The sequence below is a fragment of the Erythrolamprus reginae genome, chromosome 2 (assembly GCF_031021105.1).
Source record: "Erythrolamprus reginae isolate rEryReg1 chromosome 2, rEryReg1.hap1, whole genome shotgun sequence".
Classification (NCBI taxonomy): domain Eukaryota; kingdom Metazoa; phylum Chordata; class Lepidosauria; order Squamata; family Dipsadidae; genus Erythrolamprus; species Erythrolamprus reginae.
Genome location: NC_091951.1, coordinates 285,435,498 through 285,454,378, shown reverse-complemented (window position 1 = coordinate 285,454,378; position 18,881 = coordinate 285,435,498). Strand labels below are relative to the sequence as shown.

Genomic DNA, 18,881 nt, shown 5'->3' with positions numbered 1-18,881 from the left:
TCCAACAGGCTGCCAGGAGATTTGAAAATGACTATTGGTTGTAGCTTTGCTCTCGGATCCAGATAGCAGCTGACAGTTAACATCAAGGGGATGTATGATGGCATCAAGCAGGCCTTAGGACCAACACAGAAGAAATCTGCCCCTTTGAAGTCTGCTACAGGTGAGGTTATCCAAGGCAGCTGATGGCACGCTGAGTGCAGTACTACTCTGAGTTATATTCTAGAGAAAATGTGATAACTGACAAGCCTTTGAATGGCATTGAGTGCCTGCCTGTTTTGAAAGAGGTTGACAGTGAGCCAACCTTGAAGGAACTAAACACAGCTCTAGACTCCCTCGCCTCAGGCAAGGCACCGGAGAAAGGTAATACCCCTGCTGAAGTTTTGAAGTGCTGTAGAGATCATCCCCACAGAACTGCATGCAATCTTCTGTCTCTGTTGGAGGGAAGGTGGAGTACCAAAGGACATGAAGGATGCAAATATAATCACACTATATAGGAAGAAAGGTGACAGGGGTGACTGTAACAATACCATGCCATTTCTCTTCTTAGTATGGTAGAGAAACTGCTTGCCCATGTCGTATTGAAGAGGGTCCAGGTGCTTGCAGAGAGAGTCTATCCAGAATCACAGTGTGGATTCTGAGCCAACAGCTCTACTACCGATACAGTATTTTTTCTTAGACAGCTGAGGAGAAATGCAGGGAACAAAGACAGCCATTTTTTATAGCTCTTACGCTTTTGACCTGATTAGTAGGGACGGCCTTTACAAAATCCTCCCCAAGATCGGCTGTCCATCCCAGCTCCTCAACATCATCAGGTCCTTTCATGAGAAAATGAAGGACACGGTAGTTTTTGATGGCTTAACATCAGATTCCTTTGACATTCGAAGTGGAGTGAAACAGGGCTGCGTCCTTGCACAAATTCTATCCGGGATCTTTTGTGCTGTCATGCTGAAGCATGCTTTTGGAACTGTAACAGAGTCTTTCTCCAGACCAGATCAGATGGAAAACTCTGTAGCCACAATAGATTGAGAGCAAAGTCTAAAGTCCAGCTGAGATGTTAATGGGATTTCCTCTTCACTGATGATGATGCTGTTACTGCTCATTCTGCCAAAGACCTTCAACAACTCATTGACTGTTTTAGCAAGGCCTGCCAAGATTTTGGATTAACAATCAGCCTGAAAAAAAAACGCAAGTCATGGATTCACCTCCCCATATTACAATTCCTGTACAAGAATTGGAAGTCATCCATGAATGTGTATCTTGGCTCAACCATCGCCGACACTCACTCTCAAGATACTGAGCTGAATAAAAGTATTGGTAAAGCATTCTCTAGACTCACTCTAGACTCAGACTATGGCTTAATAAGAAGCTGAAAGAATATACAAAGATCCAGGTTTATAGCGCCTATGTCTTGAACATACTCTTGTATTGCACCGAGTCTTGGACCCTTTACGCACAGCAAGAGAGAAAATTGAATACTTTCCATATACACTGTCTCCAAAGTATCATTGGCATTATTGGCAAGACAAAGTTCCAAATAGCACAGCCTTGAAATGTGCTGGAATTTCTAGCATTGAAACAGTGACGTCTTTACTGGTTTGAGCATGTTGTGAGAATGGATGATGGGCGGATTCCAAAAGATCTCCTATATGGTGAACTAGTGCAGGGAAAGTGGTCAGAGGGAGATCACAGCTGCGATATAAGGATATCTGTAAGAGGGATTTAAAAGCCCTGAGAATGGACGTTAACAGCTGGGAAACCTTGATTGCTGATTGTTCAGCTTGAAAGGCTAAAGATGCAGTATGGCCTTCTCCATTTTGAGGAGACACTTGTTCGGCAGGTTGAGACAAAGAGGCAGTACTGGAACCAGCAAAATCCAGGAGCCAGGCAGGGGACAGAATGGATCTGTGCTCAATATGGAAGGAATTACTACTCTTGGTTTGGCCTTTTTAGCCACACTTAGATGCTATTCTAGGAACTCTTTCCAGAACACAATACCATAGTCTTTCAAGATTGAAGGTTGACAATGAAGATTTTCCCTTTAATGATTAAATGGTAAGCTATATTTTTGTTCCAACAGCAAAATAATCTAACAAAAAAAGGACCTGGTAATAAAAGTAAGACATTTAGGGATGAGAAAAAGCCCTAAGTCACTCATCAACTTTAAAGTGTCTTAAGAAATACACTAAATACTGTAGTCTAAATTATTGAAGAAACATTTCAATGATACCACTTAGAATTATTGTTGGAATGGAGAGCCATATACATTGCTTAAATAAATAACCAATAAGTAACCATACTGTTTTCTTTGACCCATATGCATATTTGTAAATACAAGGGTTGTTTATTTTGCTTTTAATTAATAAAAATATTTATTTTAAAAAAGAGATTCTAGCAACAGACAAAAAAAACATTTTCTGCAAAATTAAATAAATAAATAAATAACCAATAAATGTAATACACCAAACTTTAAAAAATTAATTCAGGATCTTGTGAAGTTAATAGTTTCCTCAAAAATGAGACATATAGGGTACATACTTATTCATTGATGGCTCCTGAACATATGGGTAACATGTTGTATAATATCCAGGAAAGACACATGCTTCTGAGGGTTCTGACCATGCCACTGTTACTGCTGCAAATTTGGGGACAAATGGTTTGACCTCTGCTGATAACTTGATGCCCTGCTTTACAAAATAAGTTTTGATTACATATACTTTCAGATGATCCACAATCAGTTATAACATTATGCATGCACATGAGAAAAAATATGATTCTTCTGCTCTTCAAAAAAAAGAATGAAGACATTAAAATGCCAACTGTATATTCTCTTGGTAATTACAATCAGTAAGAAAGATATTACAGGCAGTAGAGACACGTGCTTTTTCTATCTTTGCTATTAAATTAGGTTAAAAGACTTTCTATAGGCTTTAGGGATTTTCTCCCTTTCTGCAACCTCTCTTCTTTTGCAGGAATCTCTCTACTTTTACCCTGCTATGGTCCTGCACTAGTTAAATGTGAGATGTAATTTAAAGTAGATGCTTGTGCAAGAGGAAACATGTGATCTTATTACACACTCCCATATGTATCTATTTCTATGTATGTATGCATGTTTGTATATGTAGAGAGAAAGAGAATATCAGCATGGTGTAGCAGCTAAGGTGCTGGACAAGCAGTAGAGAGATAAGATTCTAATCTTCCCTTAAACACAGAAGTTGCCAGGTGACTTTGGGCCAGTCACTCTTTTCACCCCTAGTTAGGGGAGATAAAAAAAATATCTACCAATTCCTAATAGACCACCACAGATTATAATCTGTAACATTCAGTGAGAAATTTTTTTAACTTGAAGTCGGCTAATTTGAGCTAAAAATTATAATATGCATATACACTGGGGTATGTTTACATTGGCTCAATGTTAACTTTCATTTATAAAGCAGCCACCAAACTGAAGCAAGTTATTCAGCTATCAGTACACATACACTGTGCACCCTCTAGTGGTTATTTCTAGAGATATTGCAGGAAACCTAAGTGTTTCAGTCAAGAATATGAATTATTTATTTTTTGCAATTAGTGCAGTCATAATCTGGCAAATTTATACTGATTGCTTGTAAGTGCACATTTAATCAAATTTTGAAATATACACATTAAATCACATTGCAAAAATATTAAGCTAAAGTATGCTTACTGAATAATTTTTATATTTCTGACAATTTGAATACATTGAAATAATATTGAAAATTTTACAACTGTACATCAGATTTTTTCAGCAACTAACCATAATAATAATAATAATAATAATAATAATAATAATAATAATAATAATTTGTATGCCGCCCCTCTCTGAGGACTTGCAACAACAATAACAATACATCACAAATCTAATAGTTAAAACTAAAGTTAAAAGCCCACTATCATTAAAAAACAATCATAATTATCCTTTTGATGAAATAAATAATTCATAAATTAAAAACTGAAACCTTAGCCAAAGTGTGTGTGTAAAAGGCCACCATTCCATCCAAGTGAAATATTAAATATTTGTACAGTACTTGCAATTCCCATTGTTCTATACTATGTAGTGAGCCAAGACATTAGACTCAGTTATCTTTAATTTCTACAACATTCCCAGTCATACTGTTGAAGTAAATTGGTTTATTCTGTGAGTAATCACAGTATGTAGTTATGGTGCTTGTGTATGTTCTATTAAGCCATATGGAACCACACACTTGTTGATTCTTTCTCCAAGTGGAATAATCTTTGCTTCATTTTGAAGGTATCATGTTATCCACAAAATATTCTTAGCACTGCTAACCACAGAGGATGGGAATGAATTTAAATAACAAGAACTCTCTTACTAGAAGTGTCAGGCAACATTAAAGCAGAGATTACTTTTTCCCTGGATACACTTTGCTCTCAGAAGAAAAGCTAGCAAATGCAGATAAGCTTTTTCTAATGACCTATTGCATTACCTAGTTTTAATTTGGCTACCAATATTATTTTAAATAATCTTCTATATATATGCAAAGATCATTACTTGCTGCCATCTGTTTCTGATAAAGTTATCTTTGACAGTTTTGCCAACGTTACTCTTATTTCGGGCTTCATTATTGTCAGGCACACAAAATTTGATCATATGCCCATGCAGTGGTTAAAAATGTTTAACTGTTATATTTGTAATCCTTAAAAGAAGTACCTGTTACATAAGAAGTATTTCCTACAGATTAAAATAATACTAAGAAAAGTCCAATTTCAGCTTTCATATTTCCTACAGTAACTGCTATCATTCCCTCTCCCTCTTTAAATAGTTGTGTCAATTATTTCAATTATACTAGGTAAAACCATTTGTATATTAATATGAAGAAAATGATATTGTTGCATATTATCGAATTCCTAAGTTTGGAACTCAATTTAAGGAAGTTGTTTTTGCTTATTTTAATTCATCTTATTTGATATAATTTACATTTGCAAATAAAATTACAATACTGTTTTATATTGTAAGATTCCTCATGTTATCTGAGACAAGTCTTTAAAGTCAGATAAAATATCCTGCTCAAAAAAATAAAGGGAACACTCAAATAACACATCCTAGATCTGAATGAATGAAATATTCTCATTGAATACTTTGTTCTGTACAAAGTTGAATGTGCACAACAACATGTGAAATTGATTGTCAATCGGTGTTGCTTCCTAAATGGACAGTTTGATTTCACACAAGTTTGATTTACTTGGAGTTATATTGTGTTGTTTATTCCCTTTATATTTTTTTTGAGCAGTGTATACCCAGTGAATAAAAATAGGTTCCTTTTATTGGAAAAAAAGCCCTGTCTCCTGAACTTTAGCATTTTGTGAGAAGTTTTGGCATTAATACATGACCTTAAAAACATGTCCTTTTAAAAAACGAACAAATGGAGAGAAAAGGCAACACTTTCAACTACTGTACTTTTAAAAGAGAACTGAAATTAGGTTCAAGACCAAATACACTATTGGGGAAAAATATTCCACAGGCAAGATTCATTTTAATTTTAGCCACCTTGGAATCCATTAATTTCTCGTAATGATAATATTCACAGTATATTTGCTACGTTCACAGAATATTTTAAACAGCAAGCCACGGTTAACAAACACATCGGTTTGTATTCAATTGCTGATCTAAAACGAAAATAGCCGCACTATGGTTTATAATGTGACGCACTTTGTTTGGTTTCGGACTTTGGGCTATAGTTCTGTTAACTACGATTTAGCGGGTTGTGAAAACACACACGTAAGGGTCACTGGCTGCATCCACCAGCTCTTCGCTGGTATTTTGCTTTGCCTTCCGCAGAGAAGGACTCTCCGCCTTCCCTTCGAGGCTCCCGTCGAAAAGCAAGCGACGGGGTTTTATCAAGAAGATACCTCAGGCAGAGGCTTCCTTTTCTTTCTCTTTACCGGGAGCGCGGGGGTGGGAGGGGGAGCTTAGTTCTCGGTGCCGGTTACATAACAACGGCCAGGGCGACTTTAAAAGAAAAGCCGGTCTTAATTTTTTAGTCCTCCGCAGACCCAGCCTGACCGCAGTTTCCCCGCTTACCTCATTGCCCGCTCCCCGTTCTGAAGTCATGGCGGGGGAGCGGGGGTAAAAGAAAGGGGCAAGCAAAGGTAAGGGCCTCGCTAACGGCGACTCCTACCCTACCCTCCACCACAAACCCAGCTGGCGCGCACAAAAGGCGTCCGTGGAAGCGACGCCGGAACCGCCGGAGCCCGCGGCCAATCGGCAAGCGGCGCGGTTGTCACATGACGGTCGCCATGACGCCAGAGGCAAAGAGAAGTTTGTAGGGCGGAAGCGTTCGAAAGCTCTCATGACGGCCTGCTCTGCCTCTGCAGGCGGAGACGGCTCCCCTCCCGCGCAACCGCGACCGGTCGCGCCAGGTCGCGGTTGCGCGGGAGGGAAGACGCCTCCGCCTGCAGAGGCAGAGCAGGCTGCCATGAGGGCTTTTGGAACGCAATCTCTGAGAGGAAGTGACTACAATACTACGACTCTACAATACAATGCTATTTTCCAATTTTTCTGGAAGTTCGTGTCAGTTGACGCTTTTAGTCCCTTCAAAATTAAGTCGCATAAAACTCTATACATCTGAATTGCCCTGGAAATCTGCTCTTCCATTCGACACTTGATATTTAGCAAGCCTATACTACTATGTATCAGTAAAATCTCATCTACTTATATTTGACTTTCCGAAACAGAAAACATTCTTTTGCCTCATTAAATGCACTGCATGTATTTTAAGGGTATACAGTATTTCAAATTTTATTTGGAAGGCTTAAAAGTGGCATATGCCTTGCATGGTTTCATTCATCCTCTTAATATTCTGTGTGAAGTTGTGTTGAACAAGTTCTAGATAAATGGGGATTTGAGCCTGAGAATACATTGTTTTGTCAATACAGGCACACCACATAAAGATCAGGGGTTGGTTTAGAAAAGGGAATCAGTATTCCAAACGCTGGGAGAAAACAACCCAGGAAAAGTAGCACTGCTCAGAGGTTTCAGGCTTAGAAAAGGATGTTCTGTCATTATGCTCTGAAGTTTTAGTAGGACTGTACCATGGAATTGTAAAGTTGGAAGGGATCATAAAGATCTAAGCCCAGCCCTGTGTGATGCGCAGAAAACAAACATCCATGATAAATGGCCGCCCAGTTATTAAAAATGTCCATATATAGAGATCTCCAATCTTCAAAAGGAGCCTATATAAAACTCTATTAGAAAGTTATTTAAACATTATACAAGCAGCTGCAACTTGTACCTATTTCTCATCAGTTTCTGTGGCCATGGAAATGTTCAAACATGTTCTGACTTTTCTTTTTGCTCTAAATCATGCCTCCCTTGGTTGTCCCCACCGCCAAACAGAGGGGCTGGGGAAAAGAGACAACTTTTAAGTTCCTTCAGCCTATTTGCATGTCGTCTCAATACAATTTTCATTATCTCCTCTGAATCCTTTACACTATATTTATTTATTTATTGGATTTACGGGGTGCGTTCCAAAAGTAATGCAATTATTTTTTTAAAAGTAATTTATTGAACAGATTTTCACAAACACTTAAAATTCTTCAAAGTACTGTCCTTAGGCCTCTACACATTTTTTCCGGTGACTGCCATGACCGGTACACGCCCCGGAAGATGTCTTCGGGGACCTCTCGTAAGGTCTTCGTCACAGCTGATTGGATCTCTTCTATGGATGAAAAACGGGTTCCTTTCAGGGCTGCCTTAATCTCAGAGAACAAAAAGAAGTCTTCTGGGGCGACGTCAGGACTATAGTGGGGGGTGGGGCAGCGTTGGCACCTGGTGTTTGGCCAGGAACTTACGGACTCATAGCGCATTGTGGCAAGGAGCATTGTCATGATAGGGTTGCCAGGTAGCAGAGATGTCTTTTCTCATCCTGATGAGCCTTTTTCGGAGTCTTTCCAGCGTAGTAGGCAGCGTTAACTGTGTCCTTGAGGAACAAACTCTTTATGGACCACTCCTTTACTATCAAAAAAGACAATGAGCATTGTTTTGACTTTTGATTTGCTCAGTCTTGCCTCTTTGGGCTTGGGGGACTGGTCAGTGTGCCACTGAGAGCTTTGGCGTTTTGTTTCTGGATCGTATTCAAAAACCCAGGTTTCATCACCAGTGATGACATTGTCCAAATAATCGGGTTCAATTTCTATATGTTGCAAAAGTTCACTTGAAATTTCTACTCGGTTGGTCTTTTGGTCATCTGACAACACTTTGGGCACGAGCTTGGCACACACTTTCCTCATCGCTAAATCTTCAGTAAAATGTGAAACACAACAGTGGACAACAAGTTCAGTTCATTGGCAACCATCTTGATAATCAACGGTCAGAGTCCAACAATTGTCGAACACGAGCCACATTGTTGTCGGTTTTGCTGATTGACAGCTGCCCAGAGCGTTGTTCGTTGTGAACCTCTTCCCGACCCTCCTTAAAGGCCTTTAACCACCTCAAAATGTGTGAGTAGGACAGAGCAGAGTCCCCGTAAGCCTCACAAATTATTTTGTTAGTCTCAAGAGATTTTTTCAGTTTAGCAGAAAACTTAATCGCATAAATTGCTCAATTTTTTTTTTTCGCGACACGATCAGCGCACAGAGGTTTACAAAACTGACTTCCTGCCGCTTCCACAGCTTGGAGAGCATTGAGACCGGTTTTGCGGCAAAGTTTAGCATCGAGTTTGCGGAGAGGGGCGGCATATAAATCCAATAAATCTAATCCCCCCACCTACTCCAAGTGCTTCAGTCCCACTCCGACCAATAGGAGCAGCGCTGGAAATTCAATTGCATTACTTTTGGAACGCACCCTGTATATGCCACCCCTCTCCGAGGACTCAGGGTACAATATATGTTGAACATGCATCCTGCAAGCTGGATCTGGCCTGATAGGTCAAGGGGTTGGCCTGAAAGACCGTACCAGAAACAGACCCGCTCCTGCTGCCCCCCCTCCCACAGCCACACCCACCCAGTCAGCCACAATGACCAAGCCACACCCATCCCAGCCCTCCAGGAAGTACTTCTGATACAGCCTACAATAGGAGTTTCACACCTCTGCTCTACAGCATGGCTGGCTTGTCTCAGGTTGCATATAAAGTATGTACAGTAATATAATTCATATAAATATCACTAAAAATATATTATAAAACTTTACAAACTTATAGCTATCCAGGACCACATGCAACCTGCTGTACAATAACCTATCATTATCCAGGAAATGTAGACCTCTAAATCATACATGAAATTCCAGATGTGATTGCACCAGTAACAAATGGAATGACTTCATGCACCCTTGGCACAATTCTTATAATGCAAGCCAAGTCTGTTACGTACCTTCTCATAGGTGTATCATACTACTGATTCATCTTGTCAATGACCACACCCAAGTCCTGCTAAAATGTAGTTTCCAAGCTATTGTTCCTTTATATGTAAGCCCTATATTTTTGCCATCTCTAAATGTAATACTTTTAACAATTAGCTATATTAAAGGATATCTTGGTACTCTCAGTTCACTCTTCCAGCCTGTTGAAGTATGAGATTGATAAATAGGTTTAAATTGATAAGTTTAAATCTCTGGTGAATTGCATCATAGAGGATTTAAGGAATTTACTGTAATCGTGCTAAATATTTATCCTTCAGAAAATGAGAGATTACTGAAACAGACCACCCCAATTCTCAAAAATTGAAGGTTTTCCCAGGAACAGTAAAACTCACTCTAATATCAACATTGGGGAAGATTTAGATGTAACAGAGCAATTGATCCATAAGCACTTTGCAAACAAGCTATTACCACAAATCAGTGAATTTGTCAATTGGTTTTTCCCATAAGTCTTTTTTTGATATGGATAATTTCTTAGTTTCACAGCAGGTGGTATTTATGACCAGCTCATCTATTAGGAAATCTCAGGTCTATAGGTAGGTAGGATCTGAGAAATAAGCCAGCTGTTATTAAAAAATTAATATCCATGAAATACATACCAAGATTTAATTTTAAGAATAGATTTATTTCTTCAGACCTATTTTAGGAGTTGAAAAGCCACAGAATGACTTGCTCTAACAATTATATAAAGACACATTGCTAATATAAACCAAAGATCATTGTAATTTTTATAAGCAACACATTACATGTAAGTTGTAAACTTTATTGAACAAAATTGACAAGAGCAAATAGGCACTTGTTAACAATGAGAGTTCAAGATCATAGCAGCCAACTTAACTTTGCATTTTACTGAGCTCTGTTGCTGTGAATAATACAGCTCATGCACAGGTAATGACTTATTTGTACATTTTTCTCAAGTATTCACTGAATACTACCAACATATATACATTTGTACATAAAATTTCAGAAATTTAGAGAAGTTATTTTTGTTGGCCTTTTGGAAGTGGTCTTCTAAAAAGGAGGATATGTGGTTCTGCAAGAGAAAAATAGAAATTTGTTTATACCTGTTCTGAAAGCTTGCCAATCATGCTGATTAAACCCATCCCATTATCACTGCCTTTGTAACTGACTTGGGAAGGATAATCAATCCCCTCCAACACGTTCAAAACAAATTGTGAAGTCATATCACAACTAAATAGTTCATATTTATTAAAAGAAATGTAAGCATGTTTAATTCAAAATATTTTGTATCACACTATATATATGTTACAACTAAGTTTACTTCTCCAAAGCAAGAACTATACAATTTAGCTTAATTTACATAGGACTCTATACATTTGTATTTTTTGCTACAATTCCCAATTACACAAGGGGAAAAATATTGACCACAATTAAAATACACAGAAATTTCAGTAGTTATGCAAACATTCCCCATTCGCATCAATGCAACACGAAGTCTCTAGGGAAAATAGCTTCCAAAAATTATTTATTGATTTATATTTCTATGCTGCACTTCCCAACTGGCTCATTTGTAATATAATGTAACTCATTTGAAATGTAATGTCTGCATTTATTTTACCTGGTTCATGAACCATATAGTGGACCCAGCCAAGACTCTGCTGAACACCAAGCCTTCTCCATTCTTCTTCAGTCATTAAATGTGTTTTTGGTACTTGTTTTGAGAGCTCTCTTGGCAGCATCACATGCCTATCACAATTAAAATGTATACATCAAACTCAACACATAAAATGGTTAGTTTGGCTCTATATGCATGAACCCACTCATGAGCAAAATAGTTTCTTATAAAAATCCATTGCTTTTTGGAAGTGATCCAATTTAGAATCCTGAAGTTACTTTTGTAAACATGGGTAGCATTCAGATCCTTTCGAAGGAGCATCTAGTGTTATGTTAAATTTGCAGTTCCACAAACAAGTCTTCACTATTCACACCATGCACAGTCAAAGCTATTTTCCCAAATCTAGAAGATGCACAAGAAAGAGCCATCGGTGCAGCCAACGCCCACTTGGTCATTAGGTTTCCCCGAGAGTTAACCCCGACTCAGCCAATTTTTTATTTCCCCCCCTCAGACCTGCGGTCAGGATAAAGAGTTCAGGGTGGAATGAGAGAAAAGTTACTCCCTCAGAGGTCCAGTGTGTATGAAAACCACAGGCGGTTACTGTATTCTTAGCAGCGCCTCAGCTCTTTTGCCTGGCGGCTTTTACGATATAAAGATGATTTTGGTGGGCATTGATGCCATCTTTCTCCGGCATTTCCTAAATAAATAAGCCCTGAAAACCTCCCCGCCTCTCCTTTTTATATTTGAGGGGACCAATTGCTCGTTGTTTCTTCTGCGTATTCGGGCAAAGGCAAATGGATCGAAAGCCGACTTCAGCCATTCCCCCCCCCGCCCCACCCCACGGCACAAACGAAGTAAAACGTGTCCCTCAGCCCCACCCACTCCCGTTCTCGTACCGGTATTCGTAGTTCTCGTCGAAGTATTTATCCGAATAATAAATCTGCTTATGAGCCATTATGAGAGGAATGGCGACGGCGACCACAGCGAAATCCCCCTCTCCGGGCCCTGAGCTCGTCACTAACCGACTGCCGTGAAGGGAACAGAGTACCCGTCCCAATTTGAATCCGACATCTCGGCGCTGATTGGAAGGGAGTCCCGGACTAATGAGTGCGCGCGCTGTCACGTGGCCTGGGTCTGTTGCCATTTGACTCTCTTCCCTAGGGTTTGTTTCCGTTTCCACCAATCAGAGCGCGGAGACGTCGAGGGGGCAATGGGGGAGGGGCGGCTAGAGACACTCGCTTGCCATGTTAATTGATTTATTTTTATTTATATATTTAATTTTGTCAAGTACGTATTGGTGGTACTGTATACAAAACAATGTTTATATACAGTACACGATACTAGTAAGAGAGAAACATTAGGACAGGGGGACGGAAGGCACGCTGGTGCACTTACAACGTTCAGACATTGGTTTATTGGGGCCGGGCGGGTTTTGTCTACCTGCCTCTGAGGGGGGCAGAAGGAATGATATACGATTACAATCTCTCTGGCGGGGTGGTGGCCAAGAGCTGTTTTTTCTTTTAAAAAAACCCCTTTTGTTATCGTAATGGCTGCTCTTCACGCATAGGTACCCATCTCTTGTAATTTTTTTTCCAGAACAATTTTTCTGCCCGCTTCGTTTTCATTCTTTGCCATGAATTTCATTCAAGAATTGAGTCAAACCAATTCTGGAGTCCAGAACTACAATAAAAAGTGGGGGTATTTAAAAATAAAAGTCCACGAGGATCGCGTTCTAGAATCAGTAATACATCGGGCGGTCATTTCATTCCTTTCCTAAAGTCACCGAGAGATAGTCTTGCAGGTAGGATTTGCAGACATTTAAGGAAAAAAATCTGTTTCATTCCCTCTATTGTCTTCAAAGAGGGAAGTGATCCGGATCTTCTGTTGAGAGGGTGTGGCTGCAAGGGTCCAGTTTTCACCCCCACATGGCTCCAGCATTTCCGACCAGAAATCTTTATTATTTATTTATTTCTTTGTTTTGTCAAGTAGGTATTGGTAGTATACAAAGATATAACAATGTTTATATACAAGATACTAGTAAGAGAAATATTAGGATGGGGTGCCCGATGGCAGGCATGCTGGTGCACTTAGGCAGTCTCAACTCTGCACCATCAAAAGTTGGTTTAAATCTTCCTCCCTCGGACGGACTTTCCAACATTGGGAAAAACGGTGACTCAGTCAGTCTTTCTCAATTTTATGAGCTCTGACAGATTACACAGGTAGTCCTTGACTTGCAACAGTTCAAAGTTACAACTGCACTGAAATGAGTGACTTATGGAGATTTTCACAGTTACAATCTTTGAAGCATCCCCATGATCATGTGTTCAAACTTCAGGTGCTTGGCAACTGGCCCATGACTGGTGCTGTATCCCAAGGTCATGCTATCACCTTTTGCTCCCTTCTGACGAAATCAGCAGGGAAGCTAGATTCGCTTAACTAGATTCACTTAAGGTTGGCAACTGAAGTGTTTCATTGTAACAGCTGGCGAGAAAGGTCAGAAAATGGGGTATTAATAACTTAATAAATGTCTCACTTAAGAACAGAAACATTGGGTTCAATTGTGGTCATACGTTGAGGACTATCTGTAGTTCTAATCTCCAGTTTTCAGTATCTTTGAATGATGGGAATTACAGTAAAATGCTTTGACGATGTTGACTAGGTGAAGCCTGAAAAATTGTGTACAATAGTCCTCAGTTTACAACAGTTCATTTAGTGACCATTCAAAGTTACAATAGCACGCAAAAAATGGTCACATGACCATTGCAGCATTCCCATTTTCATGTGATCAAAATGGCACCTGACTCATATTTTTGGTGATTGCAGGGTTCTGAGGTCATGTGATCAGTCTTTGCGATCTTCTGACGAAGTCTATAGGGAAACCAAATTCACTCAATCACCATGTTACTACCTTAACTAAAATGATTTACATAACAACTGTAGCAAAAAAAGTTGTAAAATGGGACAAAACTCACTTAGCAAATGTTTCCTTTAGCAACCTAAATTTTGAGATCAATCGTGGTCATAAGTTGAGAACTACTTATACACATTTTCACTCTCACTGTTTTCAGTAGGGCCAACTTTTTAAAATTGCTAAAACTTTTTCTAAGTACGTACATTGCTTCCCCACATAACATTTGAAATGTAGGTTTTGTCTTTTTTTCCTTCTTACATTCTGCTTGTCTTAACTTCAAAGCAGAGGTGAAATGCTATCAGTTCGGCCCAGTTTGGGCGTACTGGTAGGGGCGGCTGCCGGTGCTTCAGAGAACTGGTAGAGGCAGCAGCACGACGCTCTGCCTACCCACCCAGATATCACAATTTTCTTTTTTTTAACCCTCTGTGTGTGCACAAAGCTGCCTGTGCATGTGCAGAGGGTGGGTGAAAAAGTGCACGCTTCCAAATCACTAGGGAAGAGAAATAGATTTAACCGTTCTTCAAAGGTTTCTATTTTCCTGTGTTAAGAGTTTACCTCTCTGTTAAGACATGAACTTTCCCTCAGCAGTTCAAAGGGATTCTACTCACAAATTATTCTTTTTTTTTTTTAAGAGATAGCATTTACATAGCAACATGCTTCTTTTTAAGTTGTAGCGTATTCTTGGAGTTATCTACAGAGCTTTAAAGCTTTTTCATGAAATCTTTAGAACAATCAATTGAACAATAGAACTTGGAAGTTTAGTAGCAGTGAATTCAATAGAGCATACTCCTTGAAAAGTAAATTTAAGTTTTAGCCTTGTAGCACTTCCAAACTGTTACTGTTTTCACTTTCAAACACTCAGAAACATTTTGAACCAGGGCTGATGTTGAAACACAAAATAATCCATGAGCTGTTCCTGATAACCAACAGATAAGAACAACAACAACAACAAAAATCTAATCAGACTTCTGTCTCTGTATCTGTGCCTATGAATTATCAAATTTAATTTTGTCATTTTTTACATTTTAAGAGAGTTTAGCATTTGCTATAAGAAAAAGCTGTTAAGCTGTTAAATTCTCTGCTGAATTTAACAAGTGTAAAGTTATTTAAAGAGAATTTGGAGGCAAGAGTTTCCATCAAGAGAAAAAAGATATGCTCCAACTCCAATATTTCTACTCATAAATTTTATTCACAATAGTTTTTAAATCTCAACTGAGTAGTTAGAAAGAAATTAGTTTACTATCTAATGCAGGTGACAAGTAGGAATTACAGGTATTAGTGGAGCAACCATAAATATTATATGGAATTGGCAGTAATCCTTATCTCCTGCCATGTCTTAAATCTAATTTTATATCTAAATTATCTTTCAACTTTAGATCTGAATATCTCAATTAGAGCAAGAATCTGAGCAAGAATTCTAACACATACTGTAGTATGGATTAATGTACTATTATGTACCATATTATGTATTATAATGCGCTAAAGATGAATTCCTTGTGATTCCAATCACACTTGGCCAATAAAGAATTCTATTAAACGTGACAAGTTTTTTTTCAAATAGCATATTTATACTGTGCCTCACTTTTTAAATATAAATATTTATATTTTATTCCTTTAAATACATTGCAAAATGATGCCCAATACAGGGATCCATTCAATTTATAATAGAAATCTAATTAAATACTGTACTTCATGTCAAAGTAAAAATTCTGAACTCTGGATCTCCTGCATTCTCTAAATAGAAAAGGTTAATTAATTTCTAACCAGAGCAGAAAATTGATTTAAAGTAGCTAAAATAGGAAATGCTTTTTACTGTCTAATCTATGTCTCTAAACATCTGACAAAGAGCAGTTGATAGCCCTAACTCTAAAGCATTCTAACAATAGCTGTAAAGAAACCTAAATAATTTGGTCACATTTTGCCTAAAATTTGGCAATAAAATTATCTAAATAGGATTTTTTTTTTGCAAGACCATAATAAGAATAATTTACATAGTTTGGTGGACTGGAGAAAAACTGACAACCATTTGGTGAATGCAAGAAATTTTATGACACTATAGATTCCCACAGAAGATTGGGAACAGGAATCTGCTGGCATATTAATATGTTGAACTCTGTAACTTACATTAGGGCCTCATGTTACATACAGTAACTTGCTTCTGCCTTTAAATATTTTAATCTATTAAAATATTTAAATGTTTTCCCTGTATAAATGCTGGCATTTCTTGCTGCTCAGAAATCCCATGTACCAGGATATATGCTTCCAAGACAATCTTATCCCACTAAGCATCCAGTCAAGTTGTTTACCTCATGTCCTTGCCTGGCGTTTGTTTACATTTAAATACTTTACAAGTTAATGGGTAAATATCTAATCATTGTGTATTGCAACAGATTTACAAGATGTTTGGCAAGAGTTTAAATCCTTTTAAAAAACCTATAGCTTGAATAACATAGTAAATTACATTTTAACCCAAATTGAAATTAAAATTGAAATAAATCTGCTTTTTAACCAGAATTAAATGTGTGTATAATATGAATAATTTACACATCCCTAAATGTTATGAATTCAGAGTTCCTGTCACCTGGAATTCTGAAGATTCAGGTTAACAAATTGGTCAGTAATATCATTTTGTTTTGTTTCTTAGTTTGGTAGTACAGTAGTGAGTTGTGTGACTTTGGCCAATAGCAGTTTTTTCAAGAAACTGGGACACCAACACAACATACTGTATAATCCTAATCAATACTATTATATTTCAGTTAGGAATTTCAATTTTGGGTGACTGGATTATAATTATTGTATGTATTTAGGATAGAATGATCGTGGTATTGTGTCCAATTTTTCAATCATTTACAGATGTGTGCACTTTGTCTATACAATATTCAAACTGAACTTACTGGTATAGTAGATTGCAGTAAAAAAATAGCAACATTTTGGGTATTTAAGTAAAATAAGTCTCAAGTACTCTTCTGGATTTTAAGGTTCATTTTTGGTTTAGAAAAAAATATTTCACATGGGATGTCGATAGTTTTATTGCTTGTATCCCCTCAATAAATTTTACTTAACAAACTGCAGTGTTTGCTTAACAAATGCAGTGATTCACTTAACAACCACCACAAAAAAGCTATTAAATCAGATCAGTCATATGACCTGTTCTATATCCATCATGACCTATAACCATCACGGGCAGACTTCATTACAAGTGTAAGACAAGGATTTCCTGTAAATCATTTTTGATACTCATATAGTATTATATATGTGCCAGAGCTCACTTTTTAAAAAAGTGATTTCATTTTGCCTCAGAAATTTATAACCACAAAGTCCATCTTTTTCCAGTCTCCATTAGTACTAATATTAGAAGTTATAAGAGTTCACATGTATAACTTCAGTGTAATATAAATTAATGTAAAAACGATGATGCATACACACTCTATTGGTCTTCATTTGTTAACATATTTAGTAGAATGTGATTTTGTTAATGCATCTAGTAATGAATGATTTTGTTAACACAGTAATTGATAAGACATGGTCAGGAATTTATCAACAGCAGACTGATATTCGAAGTCACCCAGTGGGAACCAGAAGTAATTGCAGGACTCTCTTCACTTTAATAGCCCAGCATTTTAATCATAATCCTATCAGTCATGAACACAATCTGCTTTTCTATCTTCTCCCCCTCAGGCTTGTGATTCTGATAACAGGAAGATGGATAGCTCCTAATGAATCATCATTAAGGTAAAGGTAAAAGTTCCCCCACACAAGTGTGCTAGTCATTTCCAGCTGTAAGGGTGGTGTTCATCTCCCTTTCTAAGCCGAAGAGCCAGCGTTGTCTGAAGATGTCTTCATGGTCATATGGCTGGCATGACTAAATGCTGAAGGCTCACAGTACATTATTACCTTCCCACCAAAGTGGTCTCTATTTTTCTACTTGCATTTTTAAGTGCTTTCGAACTGCAAGGTTGGCAGAAGCTGGGACAAGTAACACTAGCTCACTTGATTGTGCAGTGCTAAGGATTTGAACCACTGAACTGCCGACCTGATCAACAAGCTCAGCATCTTATCACCATTACCTGAAGGCAAATCCCATTCAAGCCTCACATGCAATCTGGTACAGTAGCAACTTGGAATTAGTCACTCTACCTTCCTGATTTTCTCACACCCAAATTTTACATCATCTCTATTGATTTGCATCAACTATCTTACCATCCAGGCATGGGGAAATTGATTCCCCTGGGCCGTTTCCGTATGGTGTGTATGAGATGTATGATTGTTTTTTATATTAAGGGTTTTAAATTGTTTTTAACTATTGGATGTGTACGGTTTTGTTGTTGTGAGCCGCTCCGAGTCTCCGGAGAGAGGCGGCATACAAATCTAATAAACAAACAAACGAACAAATAAATCTCAACCTCATATCTGCCTCTTATAAGAGTTGGATCATCAAGAGTCACTACAGAGGAGGATTCTCAACTGCCTCTCTTATTGCCAGTTATCCACTGAAACTTCTGATCACTTACTTTTGTAACTGATTTGGAACTGTGAATGTGTTCATGTGCATTCTGTGAATGTGCAGATTGCCTGTGATGACATCTGGGCAGGAGGATGGAGCCTCCCGCCTCTGCTACTAGTTCACCCGAACTGGGGCGTACCGGTAGCAACCCACCACTGGTACAAATGGTTGTCTCGCTTCTCTAGCAGGATATGTTGCAATCACAGTGCAGCCCACAATTCATGACGGCAGCAATGCCGAGGCCCAGTGGCCCAGCCCAACAACCCAGATTCTGGTCCTGTGCACTTGGCCCAAATCTGGGCAGTTCCTCCATATTTTTTTATTTATTTTGTTATTTATTTTGTCCAATGAGGGTTTTAGTGGGTATATATATATATATATACACACGTAGTAAAATACATGATGAAGGTTATAGAAGAGATACTCCTAGTAAAATATATCTAAGAAAGAATAGAAAAGAGGATATAGTAATAGAACATATCAATGAAAGAATAGAAGAAGA

General features: G+C 38.2%; 2 protein-coding genes across 7 annotated transcripts in view; both read right to left on the bottom strand.

Moving 5' to 3' along the window:
- The window catches only part of SECISBP2 (SECIS binding protein 2), a 33,203-nt gene extending 26,973 nt beyond the window's left edge, over positions 1 to 6,230 (bottom strand). For 3 of the 6 annotated variants that reach the window (XM_070742815.1, XM_070742817.1, XM_070742819.1), the window contains exons 1-2: positions 6,059 to 6,230; positions 2,536 to 2,681 (exon numbers count right to left, since the gene is read on the bottom strand). In XM_070742815.1, the coding sequence (XP_070598916.1) occupies positions 2,536 to 2,681; positions 6,059 to 6,088 (176 nt within the window). In that variant the 5' untranslated portion in view covers positions 6,089 to 6,230. Of the gene's footprint in view, positions 1 to 2,535; positions 2,685 to 6,058 lie in introns of all 6 variants that reach the window. The other 3 variants (XM_070742814.1, XM_070742816.1, XM_070742818.1) reach the window with 1 other exon arrangement.
- Positions 6,231 to 9,992: 3,762 nt separating this feature from the next.
- Positions 9,993 to 12,049, bottom strand: CKS2 (CDC28 protein kinase regulatory subunit 2). The gene is made up of 3 exons (XM_070736292.1): positions 11,861 to 12,049; positions 10,968 to 11,095; positions 9,993 to 10,421 (listed from the first exon to the last, which is right to left on the bottom strand). The coding sequence occupies exons 1-3, from the start codon at positions 11,917 to 11,919 to the stop codon at positions 10,369 to 10,371; spliced, it is 240 nt and encodes a 79-aa protein (XP_070592393.1). The 5' UTR covers positions 11,920 to 12,049; the 3' UTR covers positions 9,993 to 10,368.
- Positions 12,050 to 18,881: the final 6,832 nt, after the last annotated feature.